Source organism: Carcharhinus amblyrhynchos, chromosome 9 (assembly GCF_965287045.1).
Source record: "Carcharhinus amblyrhynchos chromosome 9, sCarAmb.v2.hapA, whole genome shotgun sequence".
Lineage (NCBI taxonomy): Eukaryota > Metazoa > Chordata > Chondrichthyes > Carcharhiniformes > Carcharhinidae > Carcharhinus > Carcharhinus amblyrhynchos.
The window spans coordinates 17,948,396-17,968,881 of NC_137332.1; the positions used below are offsets into that span (position 1 = coordinate 17,948,396).

Genomic DNA, 20,486 nt, shown 5'->3' on the forward strand with positions numbered 1-20,486 from the left:
CCAGATGGTCAGTGTTGCAACGGACCTAGAATGGCCAATGTTGCGGTGGGATTGGGGAAGTCCTTGTAAAGCTGGGCCTAGGGAGGACGTAGTGCCGTGATGAGAGTGTGTGTGTGCATGGCCGTGGCCATTTAGCCACATGAACTATTTCCAACACATGTACGTTATGTTGTATCTTCACTGTTAGTCACACTGATTACTGTATATGTTCCTTCTTGTTTTATTTACCACAATAGTTATATTTTGATTTGCTTGGTCAATCTAAGATGGTTCAGAAGTCTATACAGTAGCCTGTTTGCATCAGTGATTCTGGCAGGCTTCACACTGTTCTTTTTCAAATTAATGCAACAGATTTTTATATATTTCCCACAACAGGTCGATCACCTGCACAATTTTATTGTTTTCCGTTTCACCATGGGATTTGTGGACAGTATCATTGCCAAATGTAAGTAATATATGCAATCAAAAATTATGATTTTTATAATAACCATCCTAATAGATGCATAAAAGGAGAATTCCATCTCAAAATTTAAAACATTGTTTTTACTTTCAGTTATTGTGCCAGTGTGCTTTGACTGCCTGTAGAGGAACTTATTTGTTCAAAGACATATAGGAACATAAAGACAAGGATGAAAAAAGTCGAGGTTGACCCTCTGACATCCATTTCAATCAGAAGTATTAAATTGCATCACCAACCACCCCCACTGTTTTCTTTCCAGTAGCTTGCCCATAGAACATTCCAAATATTCATTGCCCTTTTGAGCAAAGATTTCTACAGTTTGTTTTAAGCCTACTTTTGATTTAAAGTTATATTATCTTATTCAGCTGTTAGTCTTTGCATTACATCGTCTGCTGGAGCACATTCAAAAAGGCTCGCCATGTGATTAATGTGATGTTACCATCCAGGAATTTGTATTAATCTGTTCGAGTGTTGCTGAAAATATATTTTTTGCTGCCCAAGCTTTCTGCACTCATCAGGACAGCCACAAGAATGCAAAATTTCATAGGGCAATCAGTTTTTACTGAGTGAGAAAATGGGTATTGAATTAAGGGGAGGCTATATGGTAGTGGTATTGTCACTGGGCTAGTAATCCAGAGATCCATGGTAATGCTCCAGGGATCTGGGTTCAAATGTACCAAAGATGGTAGAATTGAATTCACTAAATATCTGGAATTAAAAGTCTAATGATGACCATGAACCATTGTTGACTGGGTCACTGGTGCCCGTTAGAGAAGGAAATCTGACCTCCTTACCTGGTCTGGCTTACATGTAACTCCAGATCCATAGTGATGTGGTTGATTCTTAAATACCCTCTGAAATGGCCTATCGCAAGCCAGCAATTGTATCAAACCCAAAAACAAGTCACCAGCACTACTTAGACAGCAGTTTCCAAACCCACAACCACTGCTATTTAGAAGGCAAGGGTAGCAGACAAATGGGAATACCACAACCTGGAAGTTCCCCTCTTAAGCTACACACCATCCAAACTTGGAAACATATTGTTGTTCCTTCGCTGTTGTGGTAGCAGACATTTAAAGGGATATTTCAGAATACACAGAATAGATACATTCCAGTGAAAAAGAAAAATTTCAAGGGCAGGGCCTACCATCTATGATTGACCATAAAAGCTAAAGATAGTTTTAAGCTTAAAGAAAAAACATACAATTGTGTTATGATGGGTGGCAGGTCAGAAGATTGGGCATAATATAAAAACACTGCAAAGAAGATGAAAAGATTAATGAGGAGGGAAAAGTCGGGAGTGTGAGAGTGTTAGCTAGAAATATAAAAACAGAGTTTCCATAGATATTTAAAAAAGAAGCGTTAACAAAGTGAGTCCTGTAGTAATTGAGTCTGGGGAATTAATAATGGTAAATATATGACAGATGAATTGAACCGGGAGCTTGCATCACTGCTCGTTATTGAGAATACAAGTTACATCCCAGAAATAGATATGAATCAGGATTTGGAAGGAGGGAGGAAAACTCAGAAAAATTGGAATCAAAAGGGAAGTGATACTGAGTAAAATTGTTGGAGCTGTAGACTGACAATTCACGGATCTTGATGGACTTCATCCTAGGGTCTTAAAAGATGGGCTAGTGAATTGATGCATTTGTTTTAATTTTCTAAAATTCTCTAGATTTGGAGATGATTTCATTAGATTGAAAAATAGCAAATTCACAAAAGTAGGGACACAGAAAACAAGAAACTACAGGCCACTTAGCCTCTAACAAAGTCCCTATGTTATGTTTAAAGATTTTATAGTAAGAAGTCTCACAACATCAGGCTGAAATCCAACAGGTTTATTTGGTAGTAAAAGCCATTAGCTTTTGGAGGGCTGCTCCTTCATCAGGTAAGTTGGACTTCTGTTCACAAACAGGGCATATAAAGACACAAACTCAGTTTACAAAAATTTTTCAGGAAATTTTTCTGGAAACTTTTGTTTCCAGAACACATCCACGCAGACTCCAGCAACCCTGATGCCATATTACATTCCAATGAGCATTGATTAACATAAAGAAGGATTTCTGCACCTCACTTGTGAGGAAGTCTCGCCTTCAAAATCTGTTGGCTGGCAGCTCTGCAGCCCATCCAGGCACAGCACTGCAGGTGCCGGAAGAGGCAGTGCATGGAGCAGACTAGGTTTTGGGAATTGGAGAAGAACGTAGGGGTCCCAAGGTAGAGAGGCTGAGGTGGGGAAGTCCAGAGGTCACTGGGCTTTGAGGAGTGAATGCCCCAGTCAGAAGTGGGCTTTTGATGGAGGTGTTTCCCCTATCTTCCAGTCCGAGAACCAACTACATTTATATATGTATTCCCTCTTTGATCTGTTATCTACCCCAAGCCTGAAGCTGAGGCTGACTGGAAAATGGCCCTTAAGTGGCTGCCAGGTGGGGAGGCAATACCGAGAGTGATTCCCGTCCATGCAGTTTTCCACCTCAACAACAGAACCTGTGGGGTGAGGGCTGGGTTTGGGGCCAGCTAAAATTCTGGCAGTGGCTTTGTGAAAGGAAACTCGGGGGCGATTCTCCCACTGCATTGCGCTTCTTTTGTAGCACAGCGGGCTGGGAGACCCGAGCAGAAGCCGTTTAGCGGCTTCCTGCTGAGGGTCACGGCCTCTGTGTGCCTCTAGCAACTGGATTCCTGGTGCCGTCATCTACATGCCAAAAATTGATGCGGAGCTGCGTAATCTATTCAGATTTGAATTTGAACACAAATTAAATCTCATTAGTGGGCCCAGGACTGAAATCTGTAGGCCTGCTAGCCTCTCCCCATGAGGTGTATTTCACTCCAACGGGGTTTAGTATGGAGTGAAAGGGGGGGCAGTTGAGGCCCCCTCCCACCAGAGGTTCGGGTGCTGGGGGATGCCCCATGGGCAGTTCCATCTTGGCAGTGCCAGCCTGGGCCCCCTGCACTGTCCAAGAGGCAAAGTGCCAATGTCTGGGGGGCACCTTGGCACTGCCCACTGAGCATAGGGCAGTTCCAAGGGGTGGGACCAAATGGGGGCAGTGTCTGATGGGGGGCAGGGGCTACTGCGCATGCACTGCCCCCATTTGGCCCCACCCCTTGGAACTGCCCTATGCTTAGTGGGCAGTGCCAAGGTTCTCCCCTGGGCATTGGCACTTTGCCCCTTGGGCAGTGCAGGGGGCCCAGGCTGGCACTGCCAAGATGGAACTGCCCATGGGGCATCCCCCAGCACCCGATCCGGTGGGGGGGGTGAGTGGGGCCGCAATTGCCCCCCTTTCACTCCATACTAAACCCCGTTGTAGTGAAATACTCCTTGCGGGGAGAGGCTAGCAGGCCCAGAGATTTCAGTCCTGGGCCCACTAATGAGATTTAAATTGCATTCAAATTCACATCTGAATAGATTACGCAGCTCCGCATCAATTCTTAGCATGCAGATGACGGCACCAGGAATCCGGTTGCTGGAGGCGCACAGAGGCTGTGGCCCTCAGCAGGAAGCCGCTAAACAACTTCTGCTTGAGTCTCCCAGCCCGCTGTGCTACAAAAGAAGCGCAATGCGGTGGGAGAATCGCCCCCAAGCTCCCTTTCACAAAACCATTGCCAGAATTTTAGCCGCCCCCAACTCAGGCTCAGGCTCTTCACCACCCCCAGGTTCTGTTGTTGAGGTAGAAAACTGCATGGACGAGAATCACTCTCGGTATTGCCTCCCCGTCCTGACCTGGCAGCCACTTAAGGGCCATTTGGCCCTGACAGATCGGGCAATGCATTGTGGTCTGCTCAGCGCTACACTGTTGGCCTCCCCAGCTGGAATAGGCCTAACCCACTGATTTTCAAAGTGATTTACACAATGACACTCTGCAGTGCACAGGGTGTGGGAGATTCATTTTGAAACTCCCGCTGGAAAAAAAAGGCGGGATTCACTCCAGTTTTTACATAAATTCAACACTTAGAATTCTTTTGGGAGAATCGCTCCCATCATGTTTAAGCAATTTATTGGCATTCTTTGAAGAAGTAACATGTATTGTGGATAAAGGCAAATTGGTGGATGCTGAAGGAATAGTTGGTTCTAGAAACTAGAGAATGAAGAGAAGTTTCCAGAGCGAGTGAAGTAAAAATGAACAAAGAGGAACTGCCTTTGAAGTAGGGTACTGTTTGTTGAAGCTAAAGTTAGCTGAAAAGTTCAGACCTGGTGGAGTTAGCTAGTGAAAAGCCAGTGATATCTGAAGCACTCAAAAGGTTGGTGAAGTATAAGGTTGAACCAACTATGGTTCAATCCCTGAAAGACTGTTTGAAAGCTCCTGGCTAATCAAAACAAAGGAATACTGAGAGGAGAGCTTGAAACCTGGAGGTGGATCTTTGCTAGGACAACCTGAGCGAAAGCATTGTTCAAAAGAAGGATCTCTTTTTGGGAGTGGATTTTGGACATGTGGCAAATTTGACAATCTTCTGAGGGAGAGGAATTTAAGTAGAAAGCAACAGAAGTCCGTTTGGGTGACATCTGCCACAGAGTGGGTTGTTGTCTGAAACCAGTTAGCCTGTTGTGCTATGGGACTGTGTTTACTGAGAGCATCGTAGCATAAGATATATTATGCAACCTGTGTTATCCTGTAAGTCTGTGTACATTTGTGAAGTTAAGCTGGGGTGAAGGGGTATTGTATTATAGTCAAACTTTCCATTTTTTTATTGAATCTCCCACACTCTGTGCACTGCAGAGTGTCTCTGTGTAAATCACTTTGAAAATCAGTGGGTTAAATCCTGTGACTCTACCTATCCATGTTTTATAAAAATAGTAAAAGTTAAGGTCTGTTGAACCAAGGTTCCATCCTGGGATCTTCCCACTCATTAGTAACATCAACTGGGATTGTAACAAGGTACCTTTCTTTTGACATGTTGACTGTTTTTTCTAAAATGGTGTGTTTTAAAATTTATTACAGATCTCGCTACTGTTGTTGGTTATCTGGTAGTAAGCCGACCTTTCTTGAATCTCTCCCACACTCGCCATCTGAAAAGTAACCACGCTGAACTGCTGGAAGTAAGTGTTGATTAGCGTTACCCACGCCCCTCAACATGTACATAAGAACATAAGAAATAGGAGCAGGAGTAGGCCATCTAGCCCTTCGAGCCTGCCCCGCCATTCAATAAGATCATGGCTGATCTGTCGTGGCTCAGTTCCACTTTCCCGCCCTCTCCCCATAACCCTTAATCCCCTCTCTTATCAAGAACCCATCAACCCGCTTAATAGGAGCAGGAGTAGGCCATCTAGCCCTTCGAGCCTGCCCCGCCATTCAATAAGATCATGGCTGATCTGTCGTGGCTCAGTTCCACTTTCCCGCCCTCTCCCCATAACCCTTAATCCCCTCTCTTATCAAGAACCCATCAACCCGCTTAATAGGAGCAGGAGTAGGCCATCTAGCCCTTCGAGCCTGCCCCGCCATTCAATAAGATCATGGCTGATCTGTCGTGGCTCAGTTCCACTTTCCCGCCCTCTCCCCATAACCCTTAATCCCCTCTCTTATCAAGAACCCATCAACCTGCTTCTTAAAAATATTTAGCGAGGCAGCCTCCACCACTTCAACGGGCAGAGAATTCCAGAGATTCACCACCCTTTGAGTGAAGAAGTTCCTCCTCAACTCCGTTCTAAACCGCCTCCCCTTTATCTTGAGGCTGTGCCCCCTAGTCCTACTGTCTTTTTTGAGCGGGAAGAGTCTCTCCACCTCTATCCTATCCATCCCATTCATCATCTTATACGTCTCAATGAGATCTCCCCTCATTCTTCTAAACTCTAACGAGTACAAGCCTAGTTTATTCAGCCTCTCCTCATAGCTCAACCCCCTCAACTCCGGTATCAGTGTAAGTGCCCAAAAGAGCAGTTTATTGCTTTCAAATACCAAGTCTGCTTCCTTGCTATGTGATCAAAATAAAACCAAAGATATTATTTTAAAATTGATTAAGCTTTGCTTTCTTAGGACTATTATCAAAGTGGTCGTATGTTACTGAGAATGTCTCAAGCACTTGGAAGAATTGTGTTGGCTGGTCGTGAGATGACAAGATTGTCTGGGTAAGCTGTGTACCTAGCTAGATTTAATAGTTCTTATTTCTAAGTCTTTTTTGTCAGTTTCTTGAAAAATCAAAGTCAAAGTTGGTACAAAATTTACATAAGAACATAAGGAATAGGAGCAGGAGTAGACCACTCGAGTCTGTCCCGCCATTCAATAAGATCATGGCTGATCCGAAGTGGATCAGTTCCACTTACCCACCTGCTCCCCATAACCCTTAATTCCCTTATCGATCAGAAATCTATCTACCCGTGACTTAAACATATTCAATGAGGTAGCTTCCACCACTTCAATGGGCAGAGAATTCCAGAAATTTACTACCCTCTGAGAGAAGAAGTTCCTCCTCAACTCTGTTCTAAACTGACCCCTCCCCCTTATTTTGAGGCTGTGCCCTCTAGTTCTGGTTTCCTTTCTAAGTGGAAAGAATCTCTCTACCTCTACCCTATCTAGCCCCTTAGTTATCTTATATGTCTCTATAAGATCACCCCTCAGCCTTCTAAACTCCGATGAGTACAGGCCCAATCTACTCAGTCTCTCCTCATAAACTAACCCCCTCATCTCCGGTATCAACCTGGTGAATCTTAAATTTGCTTTATGCTTTCAAGGAAAACATATATAATAACCTCAGAATACATTCTATCAAGTGACATCTTAACACACAAACTTAAAGGAAAATATATTGTAAGCTTTGTCAACTGTTTGATCCATTCCTTGACACTGTTCCCATCATCCATTCAGATTATGGCTGATCTGTATTTCGACTCAACTTACTTGTTTTTGTGCCTTGATGCATTTATTGAACCAAAATATATCAAACCCAGGCTTAAAAGGTTCAATTGTCACAGTATCCGCAGTCTTTTGGGGGAGAGCATTCTCGAGTGCAGTTAAAAAGTTTTTCCTTATTTCATTCTTTTTAAATTCCTTAGCTCCAAGTTTACATCTCCTTGTTTTGGATTCCTCATTAGAGCAATTAGTTTCTATGGTATTTACCCTATTACATCTTGGATCCCAACCTTCTAAACTTGATGATTCCCAAGTTCGTGCAACCTCTTTTCATGATTTAATCCTTTAAACCAGTATCATTCTGGCAGTAACCTCTCCCAAATCCACTATTTCCTTCCAGAGCTTTGGTTGCCAAATCTGAACATTGTGTTCCAGATGGGGTTTGATTAAGGCTGTGTAGTCCAGTCCTCTTGAAATAAGGTCCAACCTTCTAGTAGCTTTTTCCAGTACATTTTGAACAAGCGTAACATTTTGTCCAAATTTTTAGGTAATTTGTGTATATAGACATCCAATTCCCTTAACACCTTTAGTCTCTTACTATTGAGAAATCATTCCTATTTGGATCTACAGTGTCCCATGTTGAACTGCACCTGCTGCAGATTTGTCCGCTCACTCAATTTGTATATGTCCCTTTTTGTAACATGCTGTCAGCTATACAATTTACTGTGCCTCCTAATTCAGAAATTGCAGTTTATTCCTATCTGACTCCCAAGTACACAATTTTACTGAAACGATAAGGATAATAGTACATGAATGGGCTGCCAGTTATTATGGTTGAACAGCTGCAGACAGTACACTCTAGAATATTTGACATTTTCTGTTTAAAAACTGAGACACTGTGCTAATATTTTCGGCAGGTTGATATGTTTTAACAATCACAAATGTGAAACTGAAGCTTTAAGTGCTAATGATCTTAGTATTTATGATTTTATGACACCAGTATTACTTTGGTGTGATGTTCCTTTCATTCATAACAGCAGAAAAAATCAACATGCATATAAAATAGATTTTAGCTAACGAAAGATGTGCAGGTTAGGTGGATTAGCCATGGTAAATTTCCCTTTAGTGTCCCAAGAGGTATAGGTTAAGGGGAATTAGTGGGGTACAAATGTGGGGTTACAGGAATAGAGTCTGTGTAAGATACTGTGTTGGAAAGTCAGTGCTGACTCAATGGGCTGAATGGCCTCCTTCTGAACTGTATGCATTCAATGATTCTCTGGTCAAGTATTGAAGTGTGTAAATAACTCATTAAATAAGTTGATCTGAATACAGTTGAATTGTGATTTTAAAGGGTAAATGATCTTCACACTTAATATCCACTATTGCTCATTCTACATTAATATTTTTCTTGCATCAGTTCTATTAAAATGACAGCCTTTAAATCACACTGTAGAAATCTACTGAACCTTTCAGATCTGTTGTTTTTCCATTTAGCTTCACGGCTCGAATCACTGAATTAATGCAAGTTTTGAAAGAGTTAAATGGTGGAAAATATGAACGCACAATGGTTTCCCAGCAGGATAAGGGTGAGTATTTCCATAAACATGGCAGTCTTGGACTATGTAGAAAAGGACAGATTTATATCAACATAAACTTTGACATAAAAGGTTTCCTACAAGTTAGTTCTTAATTTAATATTTTGAGTTGTATAGAAGTTTGATATGTTTTGGTTGTGGAATCCTGACCTGTGTTAAATTAGCCTGTATAACAGTGAACCTTGCAAAAGCTAAATATGGCAGATGTTGGAAATCTGAAATAAGAACAGAAAATACTGGAAGTACAGTGCAGATTAGGCACATCTGTTGAGAGCAAAATACAGTTAATGTTTCTTCTTTTGGTGACCTCTTGGGCTGGTAAAAGAAAGTCAGCCAGGGTTGCTATCCAGTGATCGCTATAAGAACACAAGAAATAGGAGCAGGAGTAGGCCATCTAGCCCTTTGAGCCTGCCCCGCCATTTAATAAGATCGTGGCTGATCTGAAGTGGATCAGTTCCACTTTCCCGCTCTCTCCCCATAACCCTTAATTCCCTTGTCTGTCAAAAACGTATCTACCCGTGACTTAAATATATTTAGCGAGGTAGCCTCCACCACTTCAACGGGCAGAGAATTCCAGAGATTCACCACCCTTTGAGTGAAAAAGCTCCTCCTCAACTCCGATCTAAACTGCTCCCCCCCCTCCACTTATCTTGAGGCTGTGCCCTCTAGTCCTGCTGTCCTTTCTAAGTGGGAAGAATCTCTCTACCTCTACCCTATCCATCCCTTTCATTATCTTATGCGTCTCTATAAGATCCCCCCTCATCCTTTTAAACTCCAGCGAGTACAGACCCAGTCTATTTAGCCTCTCTTCATAGTCCAACCCCCTCATCTCCGGTATCAGCCTAGTGAACCTCCTCTGCACTCCCTCCAAGGTCAAAATATCCTTGCACAAGTGCGGCGACCAAAACTGCACACAGCACTCCAACTGCGGCCTCACCAGTGCCCTGTACCGTTGCAGCAAGACCTTCCTGCTTTTAAACATAGAACACTACAGCACAAACAGGCCCTTCGGCCCACGAGTTGCGCCGATCACATCAACACCGACCAATCCATAGACCTATCTATAACCCCCAATCCCATTAAATCCCAAATACTCATCCAGAAGTCTTTTAAAAGACTCCAGCAAGTTCGCCTCCACCACCACTGACGGCAGCCGATTCCATTCACTCACCACCCTCTGAGTGAAAAACTTACCCCTAATATCACTTCTGTACTTGCCTCCCCGCACCTTAAATCTGTGTCCTCTCGTAGCGACCATTTCAACCCAGGGATTTTATATTCTATCCCCCTCGCTATAAAGGCCAGCATACCATTTGCCTTCTTGATCACCTGCTGCACCTGCAGACTGGGTTTTTGCGACTCATGCACAAGGACCCCCAGGTCCCGCTGCACCGTAGCATGCTGCAGCTTTTCGCCCTTTAAATAGTAATCCCTCCTACTATTATTTCTGCCAAAGTGGATAACCTCGCGCTTGCTAACATTGTACTCCATCTGCCAGGTCCTTGCCCACTCGCTCAGCCTACCCAGATCCCTCTGCAGACTTTCCACACCCTCCACGCAATTTGTTTTTTCACTTATCTTTGTGTCATCAGCAAATTTCGTCACCCTACACTCAGCCTCCTCCTCCAGATCATCTATATAAGTGGTAAATAGCTGAGGCCCCAGCACCGATCCCTGCGGCACTCCACTAGTCACCAACCGCCAATCAGAATAGTATCCATTGATACCAACTCTTTGCCTCCTATTAGACAACCAATCTGTCCACACTAACAACTTACCCCCAACTCCATGCCCTTCTGAAGCAACCTTTTGTGAGGCACCTTATCAAACGCTTTTTGAAAATCTAGAAACACCATATCCACCGGTACCGCATTAGTCACATCCTCATAGAAATCCAATAAATTAGTCAAACACGACTTCCCCTTAACGAATCCGTGCTGCGTCTGCTCTGTCAAGCCATTCCTTTCCAGGTGCCTTGCTATTTCTTCTTTGACGGATTCAAGCATTTTTCCAACTACAGACGTTAAACTAACCGGTCTATAATTCCCTGCCTTTTGTCTGCTACCTTTTTGAAAGGTAAAAATGTGCATATTTGGCAATGAGAGGATCCGCTTTCACAGTGGAATAACCACCCCAAAATTATTTTCTAAGGGTCTTATTTTACCATTTTGACTCTAAGTGCTGGGTGGACTTGAAATTGCAAGTGTTTCAGATCCGACTTTTAGAACTGTTCTCAGGTGCCCCCATACGGACTTTGGCTGAAAAAATATCAGCAATTCTGAATCACGTTGCAAAATCCTGTGGGTGGGGCTTAATGAGCCTGAAATCCTGCAGCTCCGATCGGCGCCGCCAACTTCAGAATGCCACATCGCTCCCAGGCTGGACTCCGCCTCCCTCTGGCCTCCACAGACATTGTTCCGCCCCCACAATATTACTTGCCTTCCCCCCGCCACCCAGACTGATCGCAGGCCCCTCTATCCCTTCCTCCTCATTGATCACAAACAGAGTGGCAGCAGACCTCTCCTTCCCTCTCACTGATCATAGGCAGAGTGACAGCCCCCCACAAAAACACCAACCTAAAGCAGAGAGCCGTCAGGGCCATCTTTCTCCACCTCCCCCACAGATCTTGAGCAGTGAGCCATTCGGAGTGTCTGAATTGGACTTTTGTCGAGTATGTCTGTTTCACGCCGATTCGGGATGTGAGAACGTGGTGGTAAAGGGGGAAGTGCTGGTAAGGCTGAGTATGCATGCCCGATCGTGGCCATTTTCGAGCCTTGGTAAAGGGGGAACTGATGTGGAGGTGGGCACGGATCGCACTTCTCGCTTCACGCCCGACTTCATCAAGTTTTTGCGCCCAAGAATGGGCACAGCTTGATGGTGAAATCAGGCCCTATGTGTACAGATAATGTCTTGGGCAAAGAACAAATCTTGCAGAATCATATTGTGGCATATTGGAGATCTGACGAACTCGGCTAATCCCAAAGTGCCAAAATTATTTCCACTTATTATTTCTCTTTAACATGTATGTGCAAGATGTAGTCACTTAAAGTTGATATATGATCTTTAATTTTCCTATTAAAGGTTCTAAAGGACTACCTTTGATACCTGGCAGTGGGGAAATCATTATTATGGATCATGTTATCAAGTAAGTGTAATGCTGTGTACTGAGCTTGTAGAGTGCATTCACGAAGTCTGACCAACTGTTGGCTTTTTCTAGTTTACTGTTAACAGTTGTTTCAGTATTATGTGGGGAAAACCCTTTTATAAGCACCTTATTGGCAAATCATTTTGCAACTTTGATTGTTTACTCATTAGGAAAAATGCTAACTGAAATCTAGATTGTGATTTTGTTAAAGCTTACATAAAAGTGTGAGGCAGAGAAGGATTCATTTTAAAAAAGGTTCCTGTTACTTGGGCTCTTGAAAAGCATAAGATTTTTTCTCTCTCATAGATTTGAACATGTGCCACTGGTGACACCAAATGGAGATGTTCTGATTCCAGACCTTTCTTTTGAGGTAAAGAACATATCTATTTCCTTGTACTGCAACACCTTTTAATATTTTGCAGCTTAAGTTTTTGTCAGCTGAACAGGGACCAATCTAATACAAAGGCTAAACTACTGCGGATGCTGGAAATCTGGAATACTCAAAAATACTGGAAATAATTAGCAAGTCAGACAATATCTGTGGAGAGAGAAATACCAATCTAATCTTTCGCTTGCACTGTGATCTCTGTGAAAGAGATGCTGTTTGTTGGGCAGATATTGGTACAGTAATTAATACAGAGGATGCAACTGTTTAGTTGTTTGAGATGAGATCCCCTTGTCTGAAGGATAAAGTAAACAATTAAGGTTTTAATTGTTAAAAAAGCAAAACATTTGGTTGGTTTAAATTTTCCTTGAAGATGCACTATTCGAGAAGGGATTTTGAAAAATGCTTTAGATGCAGAATATTTGCTTTAAATTTGGCCTTATTGTTTCAGGTGAAATCGGGAGCAAATGTCCTAGTCTGTGGTCCAAATGGATGTGGGAAGAGCTCACTTTTCCGTTGTTTAGGGGAGGTAAGTGTAGTTACATTAAAAGTTACATTGAATGTTCAAATATTATATCGTTCCCAGGTAGCACTGAGATGTTAAGTTAAGCTGTTGTTTTTTTATATTGTTAGTTGTGGCCCCTATTTGGAGGACGGCTGACAAAACCAGACAGAGGGAAACTATTTTATGTACCACAGGTAGGACTGGCTTATCTTTTTGATTTGTTTGATTATATAGATCATTTGCTTTTGCACACTAATTTCACCCAGCTCAATCAAATGCTTATCTGCAATATACGTGTGCACAGCAATAAAATATAAAATTGAAAATCAGAGTCGTCTTTTTTTAAATTAACTTTTGAATCCTGAAATAAAGATTTCCAAAGATTCCAATAAATCTATTTTAGATTCTTAAATTAAAGCAACATGTATTTATTGTCTTTCAGCGGCCATATATGACCTTGGGAACTCTGAGGGATCAGGTAATCTACCCAGACACACTGGAAGATCAGAGGCGGAAAGGAATATCTGATCAGGTATAACAAATATTATTGCCCTATGAAATTAGCTGTCCACTTTATGCTTTGAGACCCTTTTGGCTTGTTCATCAAGCCTGATGTGGCAAGTATTAACTTAAGAATGGGCTGGATAATGAGGAAGGAATTATTGAAGATGTAGCATCAGCTGTAAAACTGAGATCAGGATTCTCATTTTTATACCATATCATTATCATACATGTCTTAGTTTTCCTTATTGTTGTGCCTCTCCTCCCTGTTCCTAAACAATTTATTAGATTCCAGGGTCAACGTCTATTTGCTGCATTCCACTAAAGATATGTATGAAACATTGGTCAGTTTCCCACAGGGTAAATCAGAAAATGTGGTACTTTTGTTGTTGTTTTCCTCTGTCTCTTCCCTCATACAATCTATTTTCTCCACACAACTCAGCTTTTCCTTCGTTTGCTTTTCTCTCTTTTTTTCCTTTCCTTATGGCTGGGAAGAAGTGTAGAGTATGGTCTGCATATTATTTGGAAGTTGTACAAATTTGTGACCCTTAGCAGTTCACTAGCAATCTCCTCTTCAAGCTTTTTAAGTTTTTTTTTCCATTATGTCTACCCTATCTTTTCATATTCCTAGAGGTAATCAGCCGTGGATAACGAAGGAGGTGAAGGAAAGTGTTAAATTAAAAGCGGATGCGTTTAGAGTAGCTAAGAGTAGTGGACGAGAAGAGGATTGGGAGAGGTTTAAATGTCAACAAAGAATGACAAAGAAATTGATAAAGAAGGGTAGGATAAACTATGAAGCTGGGCTAGTGCTTAATATAAAAAAAAGGATAGCAAGAGTTTTTATAAATACATAAAAAGGAAGAGGCTGGCTAGAGTGAACGTTGGACCCTTAGAGGATGAGAGGGGGGACTTAGTGGTAGGGGATGGGGAAATGGCTGAGGCCCTGAATAACTTTTTTGTTTCAGTCTTCACGGAGGAGAACGTGAGTAATTTGCCGGGTGTTAGCGATGGAAAGATGGTAGGAGTAGAGGGCCTGAATGACATTATTGTTACTAGAGAGGTGGTGCTCGACAGACTGGAGGGACTGATTGTGGACAAGTCCCCAGGACCGGATAGAATGCATCCAAGGGTTCTGAAGGAAATGGCGGAGGTGATAGTGGATGCCTTGGTGATTATTTTCCAAGTGTCGCTGGATTCCGGGGAAGTGCCGGAAGATTGGAAAATGGCTAATGTTACGCCGTTGTTTAAGAAGGGTGGCAGGCAAAAGGCAGGGAATTATAGGCCGGTTAGTTTAACGTCTGTTGTAGGAAAAATGTTAGAATCCGTGATCAAGGAGAAAATAGCGAGGCATCTTGAGGAGAGTTGTTTGGTAGAGCAGACGCAGCACGGTTTCGTTAAGGGGAAGTCGTGTCTGACGAACTTATTGGAGTTCTATGAGGATGTGTCTAGGGCGGTGGATAGAGGAGAGCCGGTGGATGTGGTCTTTCTTGATTTTCAGAAGGCGTTTGACAAGGTACCTCACAAGAGGTTATTGCAGAAGGTCAGGGGGCATGGAGTTGGGGTAGGGTGTTAGCGTGGATAGAGGATTGGCTGTCAAATAGGAGGCAGAGAGTGGGGGTCAATGGGTGCTATTCGGATTGGCGGTTGGTGACTAGTGGAGTGCCCCAGGGATCGGTGCTGGGGCCTCAGCTATTCACCATTTATATAGATGATCTGGAGGAGGGAACCGAGTGTATGGTGTCGAAATTTGCTGATGACACCAAGATTGGTGGAACGGCAAATTGTGTGGAGGGTGTGGAGAGTCTGCAGAAGGATCTAGATAAGCTGGGCGAATGGGCCAGGAACCGGCAAATGGAATTTAATGTTGGCAAATGTGAGGTTGTCCACTTTGGTAGGAATAATGGTAGGAAGGACTATTCTATTACTTACGTGGCGAAAAACTGCAGCATGCGACAGTGCGGAGGGACCTCAGGGTCCTTGTACATGTGTCGCAAAAACCCAGCTTGCAGGTGCAGCAGGTGGTCAGGAAGGCGAATGGGATGCTGGCCTTCATAGCGAGGGGGATTGAATATAAAAGTAGGGAGGTCTTGCTGCAGCTGTGTGGGGAACTGGTGAGGCCGCAGCTGGAGTACTGTGTGCAGTTTTGGTCGCCGCACTTGCGCAAGGATATTTTGGCCTTGGAGGGAGTGCAGAGGAGGTTTACTAGGGTGATTCCGGAGTTGAGGGGGTTGAGCTATGAGGAGAGACTGAATAAACTAGGCTTGTACTCGTTAGAGTTTAGAAGAATGAGGGGAGATCTCATTGAGACGTATAAGATGTTGAATGGGATGGATAGGATAGAGGTGGAGAGGCTCTTCCCGCTCAGAAAGGACAGTAGGACTAGAGGGCACAGCCTCAGGATAAAGGGGGGGGTGCGGTTTAGAACGGAGTTGAGGAGGAACTTCTTCACTCAAAGGGTGGTGAATCTCTGGAATTCTCTGCCCGCTGAAGTGGTGGAGGCTGCCTCACTCAATATTTTTAAGACGCGGGTTGATAGGTTTTTGATAAGAGAGGGGATTAAGGGTTATGGGGAGAGGGCGGGAATGTGGAACTGAGCCACGACAGATCAGCCATGATCTTATTGAATGGCAGGGCAGGCTCGAGGGGCTAGATGGCCTACTCCTGCTCCTATTTCTTATGCGTTCTTATGTTCTCACTACCTATTTCTTTTCCTATTACCCCCCCCCCCCCCTAACTTTTATCATGATCATTACTGGCAAAACTGTAGCTGAATTGAAAGGCTACCTTTAAATTAGAGATATCAATGTATATTCCCACAATGGGAAAAGATAGGGCAAACATACCCAGGGCTCCCTGGATGATGAAAGAGATATAGATTAAGATGAAACAGGGAAATGTGCTTATGACAGATGTCAGGTGGATAATGCAATTAAGAATCAAGCCCAATGTAGATGGGTCAGAGGAGAACTGAAATAGCAAATAGGAGAAGCAAAGAGAGAGGAAGAGAAGGGATTGCCAGCTAACATAAAAGGGAATCCAAATTACTTCAATAGGCATATGAATAGTAGAAGGGTGAAAGGAGGATTTAAACATGGGAGGCAGTAGAAATGCCTAAAGTACTTTGTACCTGTTTTTACCAAGCAACAAGGTGCTGCCCAGATTATAGTGAAAAAAGAGGTAGTTCAGGCATTGATTGATAAGAGGAGGATATTGGATAAGCTGTCTGTATTTATAGACCTGGTTCTTTATCAGCTTTGAAATGTATCGAAAGATATTGAGGAAAGTGATGTGAAGGCTTTAGGGTGGGTGCAGAAAAGAACCACAGGAATGGTTCCAAGGATGTAGAAAGGTTGGAGAAGTTGGGATTGTTCATCTTTGGAGAAGAGGAAATTGGGAAGAATTTGATAGGGGCATTCAAAATCATGAGGGGTCCAGATAGGGTAGACCAGACAAAACTGTTCCCATTAGTGAAAGAATCAAGAATGAGAGGGCACAGATTTAAAGTAATTGGCAAAAGAAGCAATGGAAACATGAAAATAATTTCATGCAGTGAGTGGTTAGGATCTGGAATGCACTGCTTGAGAGTGGTGGATGCAGGGTTAATTGAGGTCTCCTGGCGTTGCAGTCATTCATCTCTCCCTAAATCCTCCACACACTTCATCCAATCCTACTTGCTACCTGAAGGATGGGTGTCAAGTGTAGAATTTCCTCACTACTACCATGAGTGTCAGCCTTGCTTATAGATAATAGAGGAAACCCATGCAGACTCGGGGAGAACATGCCAACTCCGCATAGACAGTGACCCAAGTCAGGAATTGAACTTGGGTCTCTGGCGCTGTGAGACAGCAGTGCTAATCATTGTGTCATCATGCTGCCCATTACATTCTCATCCTCTCCTGACCATTATCGAATCAAACTCTATTAGCAGTCTCAGTGACCTTTTTTGGCACGTGAGCATTTGTCCATCGCAAAGACTAACGAGCTGTGTTGAAGTTACCCTTGCGATACTGACTGTGATATCATAAATATGCATGTTTATATATTGCAAAGATGCAGGTATTGGAATTAATAGAGGTAGTTCTGCTTCAAAAATATCACCAGTACAAGTATGATGAAATAGCTGGCATCCTCTTGTGCTGAAATTTCAATCAGCCTATGCATTCCTTAATTGCCCCTTATCCTGTTTGAAAAATGTGATAATGGAAAAAGATTTTTATTTGTCCATGCAATATCTAACAAATTATGTTAAATGCTTTTGGGTTCATGAAATATACAGAAAAGCATTATTCAGTATTTTTCTTGAATGGTAAGTTCCACATCCAACATACCACCACATCATGTTGATCATAAAAATCTTTAATAAATTGTTCATTCCACTTGTTAATGGCATTTGTCAACAGGTACTGAAGGAGTATTTAGACAATGTCCAACTTGGCCACATTCTGGAGCGTGAGGGAGGCTGGGATTGCGTTCAGGACTGGATGGATGTACTCAGTGGAGGGGAGAAACAACGGATGGCTGTATGTCTTACAATTTTTAAAGCTTTACATCTATATAATTTTGCATATTTGCAATTTAATATTCTACGGCACTTAATACATTCTTTTATCATTTAATATTGTGTATGCTGCATCGTTTTTCATCCTAAAGAACTTTTATTTTCGCAGTATAAGTTTTTTTACACAGGGTGGGTGAACTTGAAACAATGCAAACATGTTTTTTAAAAATCCCAATTAAATGCTTCATGAAATGTCAAGCCATTTGAATTGTGCAAGCATTTTGCAACACCTCCAGTCAGCACATTAGGTGGAGCGGAGTGAGGGAGAAGGCTAGTATTTGAAGGAGGAAAAGCAAGCTCCAAAAGGCTAGAATACAGGGAGAGCATATCCTGCAGTGTGCTGGAATATAATTTGTTGCTGTTGTGGTGTCGGATGATTTTTTTTAACAAATCTTTCAATATTTCTGAAAATATAGTTTGAACATTGGCACATTGAGCTCTATTCTTGCTTCCTTTTTAATTCATTCTCTTGGTCTGAAAATATTTAACCAGATATAACTGAAATATATTCTCCCCTACAGTCTGTTTTCCTATGTAGAATAACTGTTCATTCAATTACTTTATTAAGTAAATAATTAAAATTATTGTTAACGAACAAAACTTCTGAAATGGTAGCTGATATGTCCCACAGATTTGCTGAAAAATACTCGTCGATGAAGAAAATCTTTGGATAATTTAGAATAATTTAGTTTACCAACTTAGCTACATGAGTTTTTCTTTTTCACCCCAATTTTGACAATTTCTTTACCCCTCCTTCTGAAAGCATCTGCCAGCCCAAAGTAGCATTGATAAATATAGCTTATAAACATCAGCTGTATATGCCCTTAGATGGTGGATAACGTATAGCTAAAGGAATCTTAGGAAAACAAAAATGGAAAATCGTGTTAGTTAGTTCATTCATTCCCTTCCTTAAACATTTCCTTTCCCTACTACCATTAAAAGAAATAATTTTGCTGTCTTTGGCATCTTCCTTCTTGCATACCTCTGCATTTGCTGCTTTATATGGAGTGCTTGGGAGTGGTCTGTTTAAAATACTTTCCCTTCTTTGTTGACCAGGATGAGATTATGAACTGCATGGTGAATTGCAGACACAGAACATATTCTGCCAGCTTGTGGTAGAGTTCCTTAGCTGCTGCCCACTGTTCCATTCAGAATTTCATTCACTTTTAAAGAGTTTCCTTTCCCCCAGTAAGATGTATAGTCTGAATACAGGAGTTGGGCCATCTTGTTGAAGTTGTAGAAGACATTGGTAAGGCCACATTTGGAATATTGTGTACAGTTTTGGTCATCCTATTGTTGAAGTGGGAATTTTTCCTGCTTCTTGACTGTGGTAGAGAGACTCAACAAAATTCGTTCCAACAAAACAACTTATCTTTATTTCCGAAAGACTGCGTGTAGTATTGGCAAAAACTTGAGTTCAGAGAGCTGTCGTTACGACTTGCTAATTCTGCTCTCAAGTCCATGCCTACATGAAGAATCAATTCAATAGTTATACCTTTTTCTTATCAGTTTACATGACTTCAGGAATTCGATTAATAATACAAACAGTAGCAGCATCATTAATTATGTTATAACCCGGTGACCTCCGAGACCTCTTTGTCTCATCATTCATACTTTTATCTTATCCTTTTGATTGAACTGAAGAAGGCTGATGACTTTGTCATTTAACAAAGAACAAAACCAGCCTGGGAAACAGGCCCTTTGGCCCAACGAGCCCGCGCCGCCATCTCAACACCACCAGTCCCCCTCTCCACCCACGACCCCTGTCTAATGTTTTATGGCCATCCAGATTGAGGGAATCTGATTTAGGGACAATTTATTCCTGCCAGTCAGCCTAACAGCACATCTTTGGGCTGTGGGAGGAAACTGGAGCACCCGGAGAAAACCCACGCAAGCATGGGGAGAATGCGCAAACTCCCACAGACACCGGCCCAAATCCATGTGTCTGCACAGCAATCAGTGATAGTCACTGAGCTGTCGTCTTGCCCAGTATCTGGTCCAGTTTAGGCACACTTTTTTCACCACCTACTCCCTCTTCCAAATCATTTATATACACTACAAAGAGAAGAGGTCCCAGTACTGAGCCCTGCGGCACACCACTAGTGACAGACCTTATCTCGTCTTACTCATACATCACTAGGTCATGTGGAATCAGCCTTATCAGGTCTTGACCTTCTCGGTCTTATTCATGTCTTAGGTTATGCGGAGTCAGTGTTCCTTATTTTGTACCAAATACTTGACCAGTTTTCCCATCATGCCACTATTTCATTCGTACAACTTCACATTCCCTCTTTTTGTCATATCATGACAACTAACTAAACAGGTATATCCATGACTCGATTAAAAATGCATTTACACAAGCAACCAAGCAATCCTATCCCCAGTAGCAGTAGCATGCAGGCCTTAAAGATCCAATTAAATAATCCATGACCCAACCAACCTGGTGGGTCATAATCACGAAAGTCACGACCAATCTTTTGAATTTGAGTGGCCTGTTTCTTATTATGGTCGGCCAGGTTGGTGATACTTTCAAAGGCATCTGGGATATAAGTACAGCA

General features: G+C 42.5%; 1 protein-coding gene across 1 annotated transcript in view; it reads left to right on the forward strand.

The window, feature by feature from the left end:
- The window catches only part of abcd3a (ATP-binding cassette, sub-family D (ALD), member 3a), a 72,962-nt gene that overhangs the window by 35,785 nt on the left and 16,691 nt on the right, over positions 1-20,486 (forward strand). The window contains exons 11-20 of the mRNA XM_080195262.1: positions 376-445; positions 5,395-5,492; positions 6,427-6,518; positions 8,734-8,825; positions 11,916-11,979; positions 12,286-12,349; positions 12,816-12,893; positions 12,998-13,063; positions 13,312-13,401; positions 17,771-17,890. Of these exons, the coding sequence (XP_080051388.1) occupies positions 376-445; positions 5,395-5,492; positions 6,427-6,518; positions 8,734-8,825; positions 11,916-11,979; positions 12,286-12,349; positions 12,816-12,893; positions 12,998-13,063; positions 13,312-13,401; positions 17,771-17,890 (834 nt within the window). The remainder of the gene's footprint in view (positions 1-375; positions 446-5,394; positions 5,493-6,426; positions 6,519-8,733; positions 8,826-11,915; positions 11,980-12,285; positions 12,350-12,815; positions 12,894-12,997; positions 13,064-13,311; positions 13,402-17,770; positions 17,891-20,486) is intronic.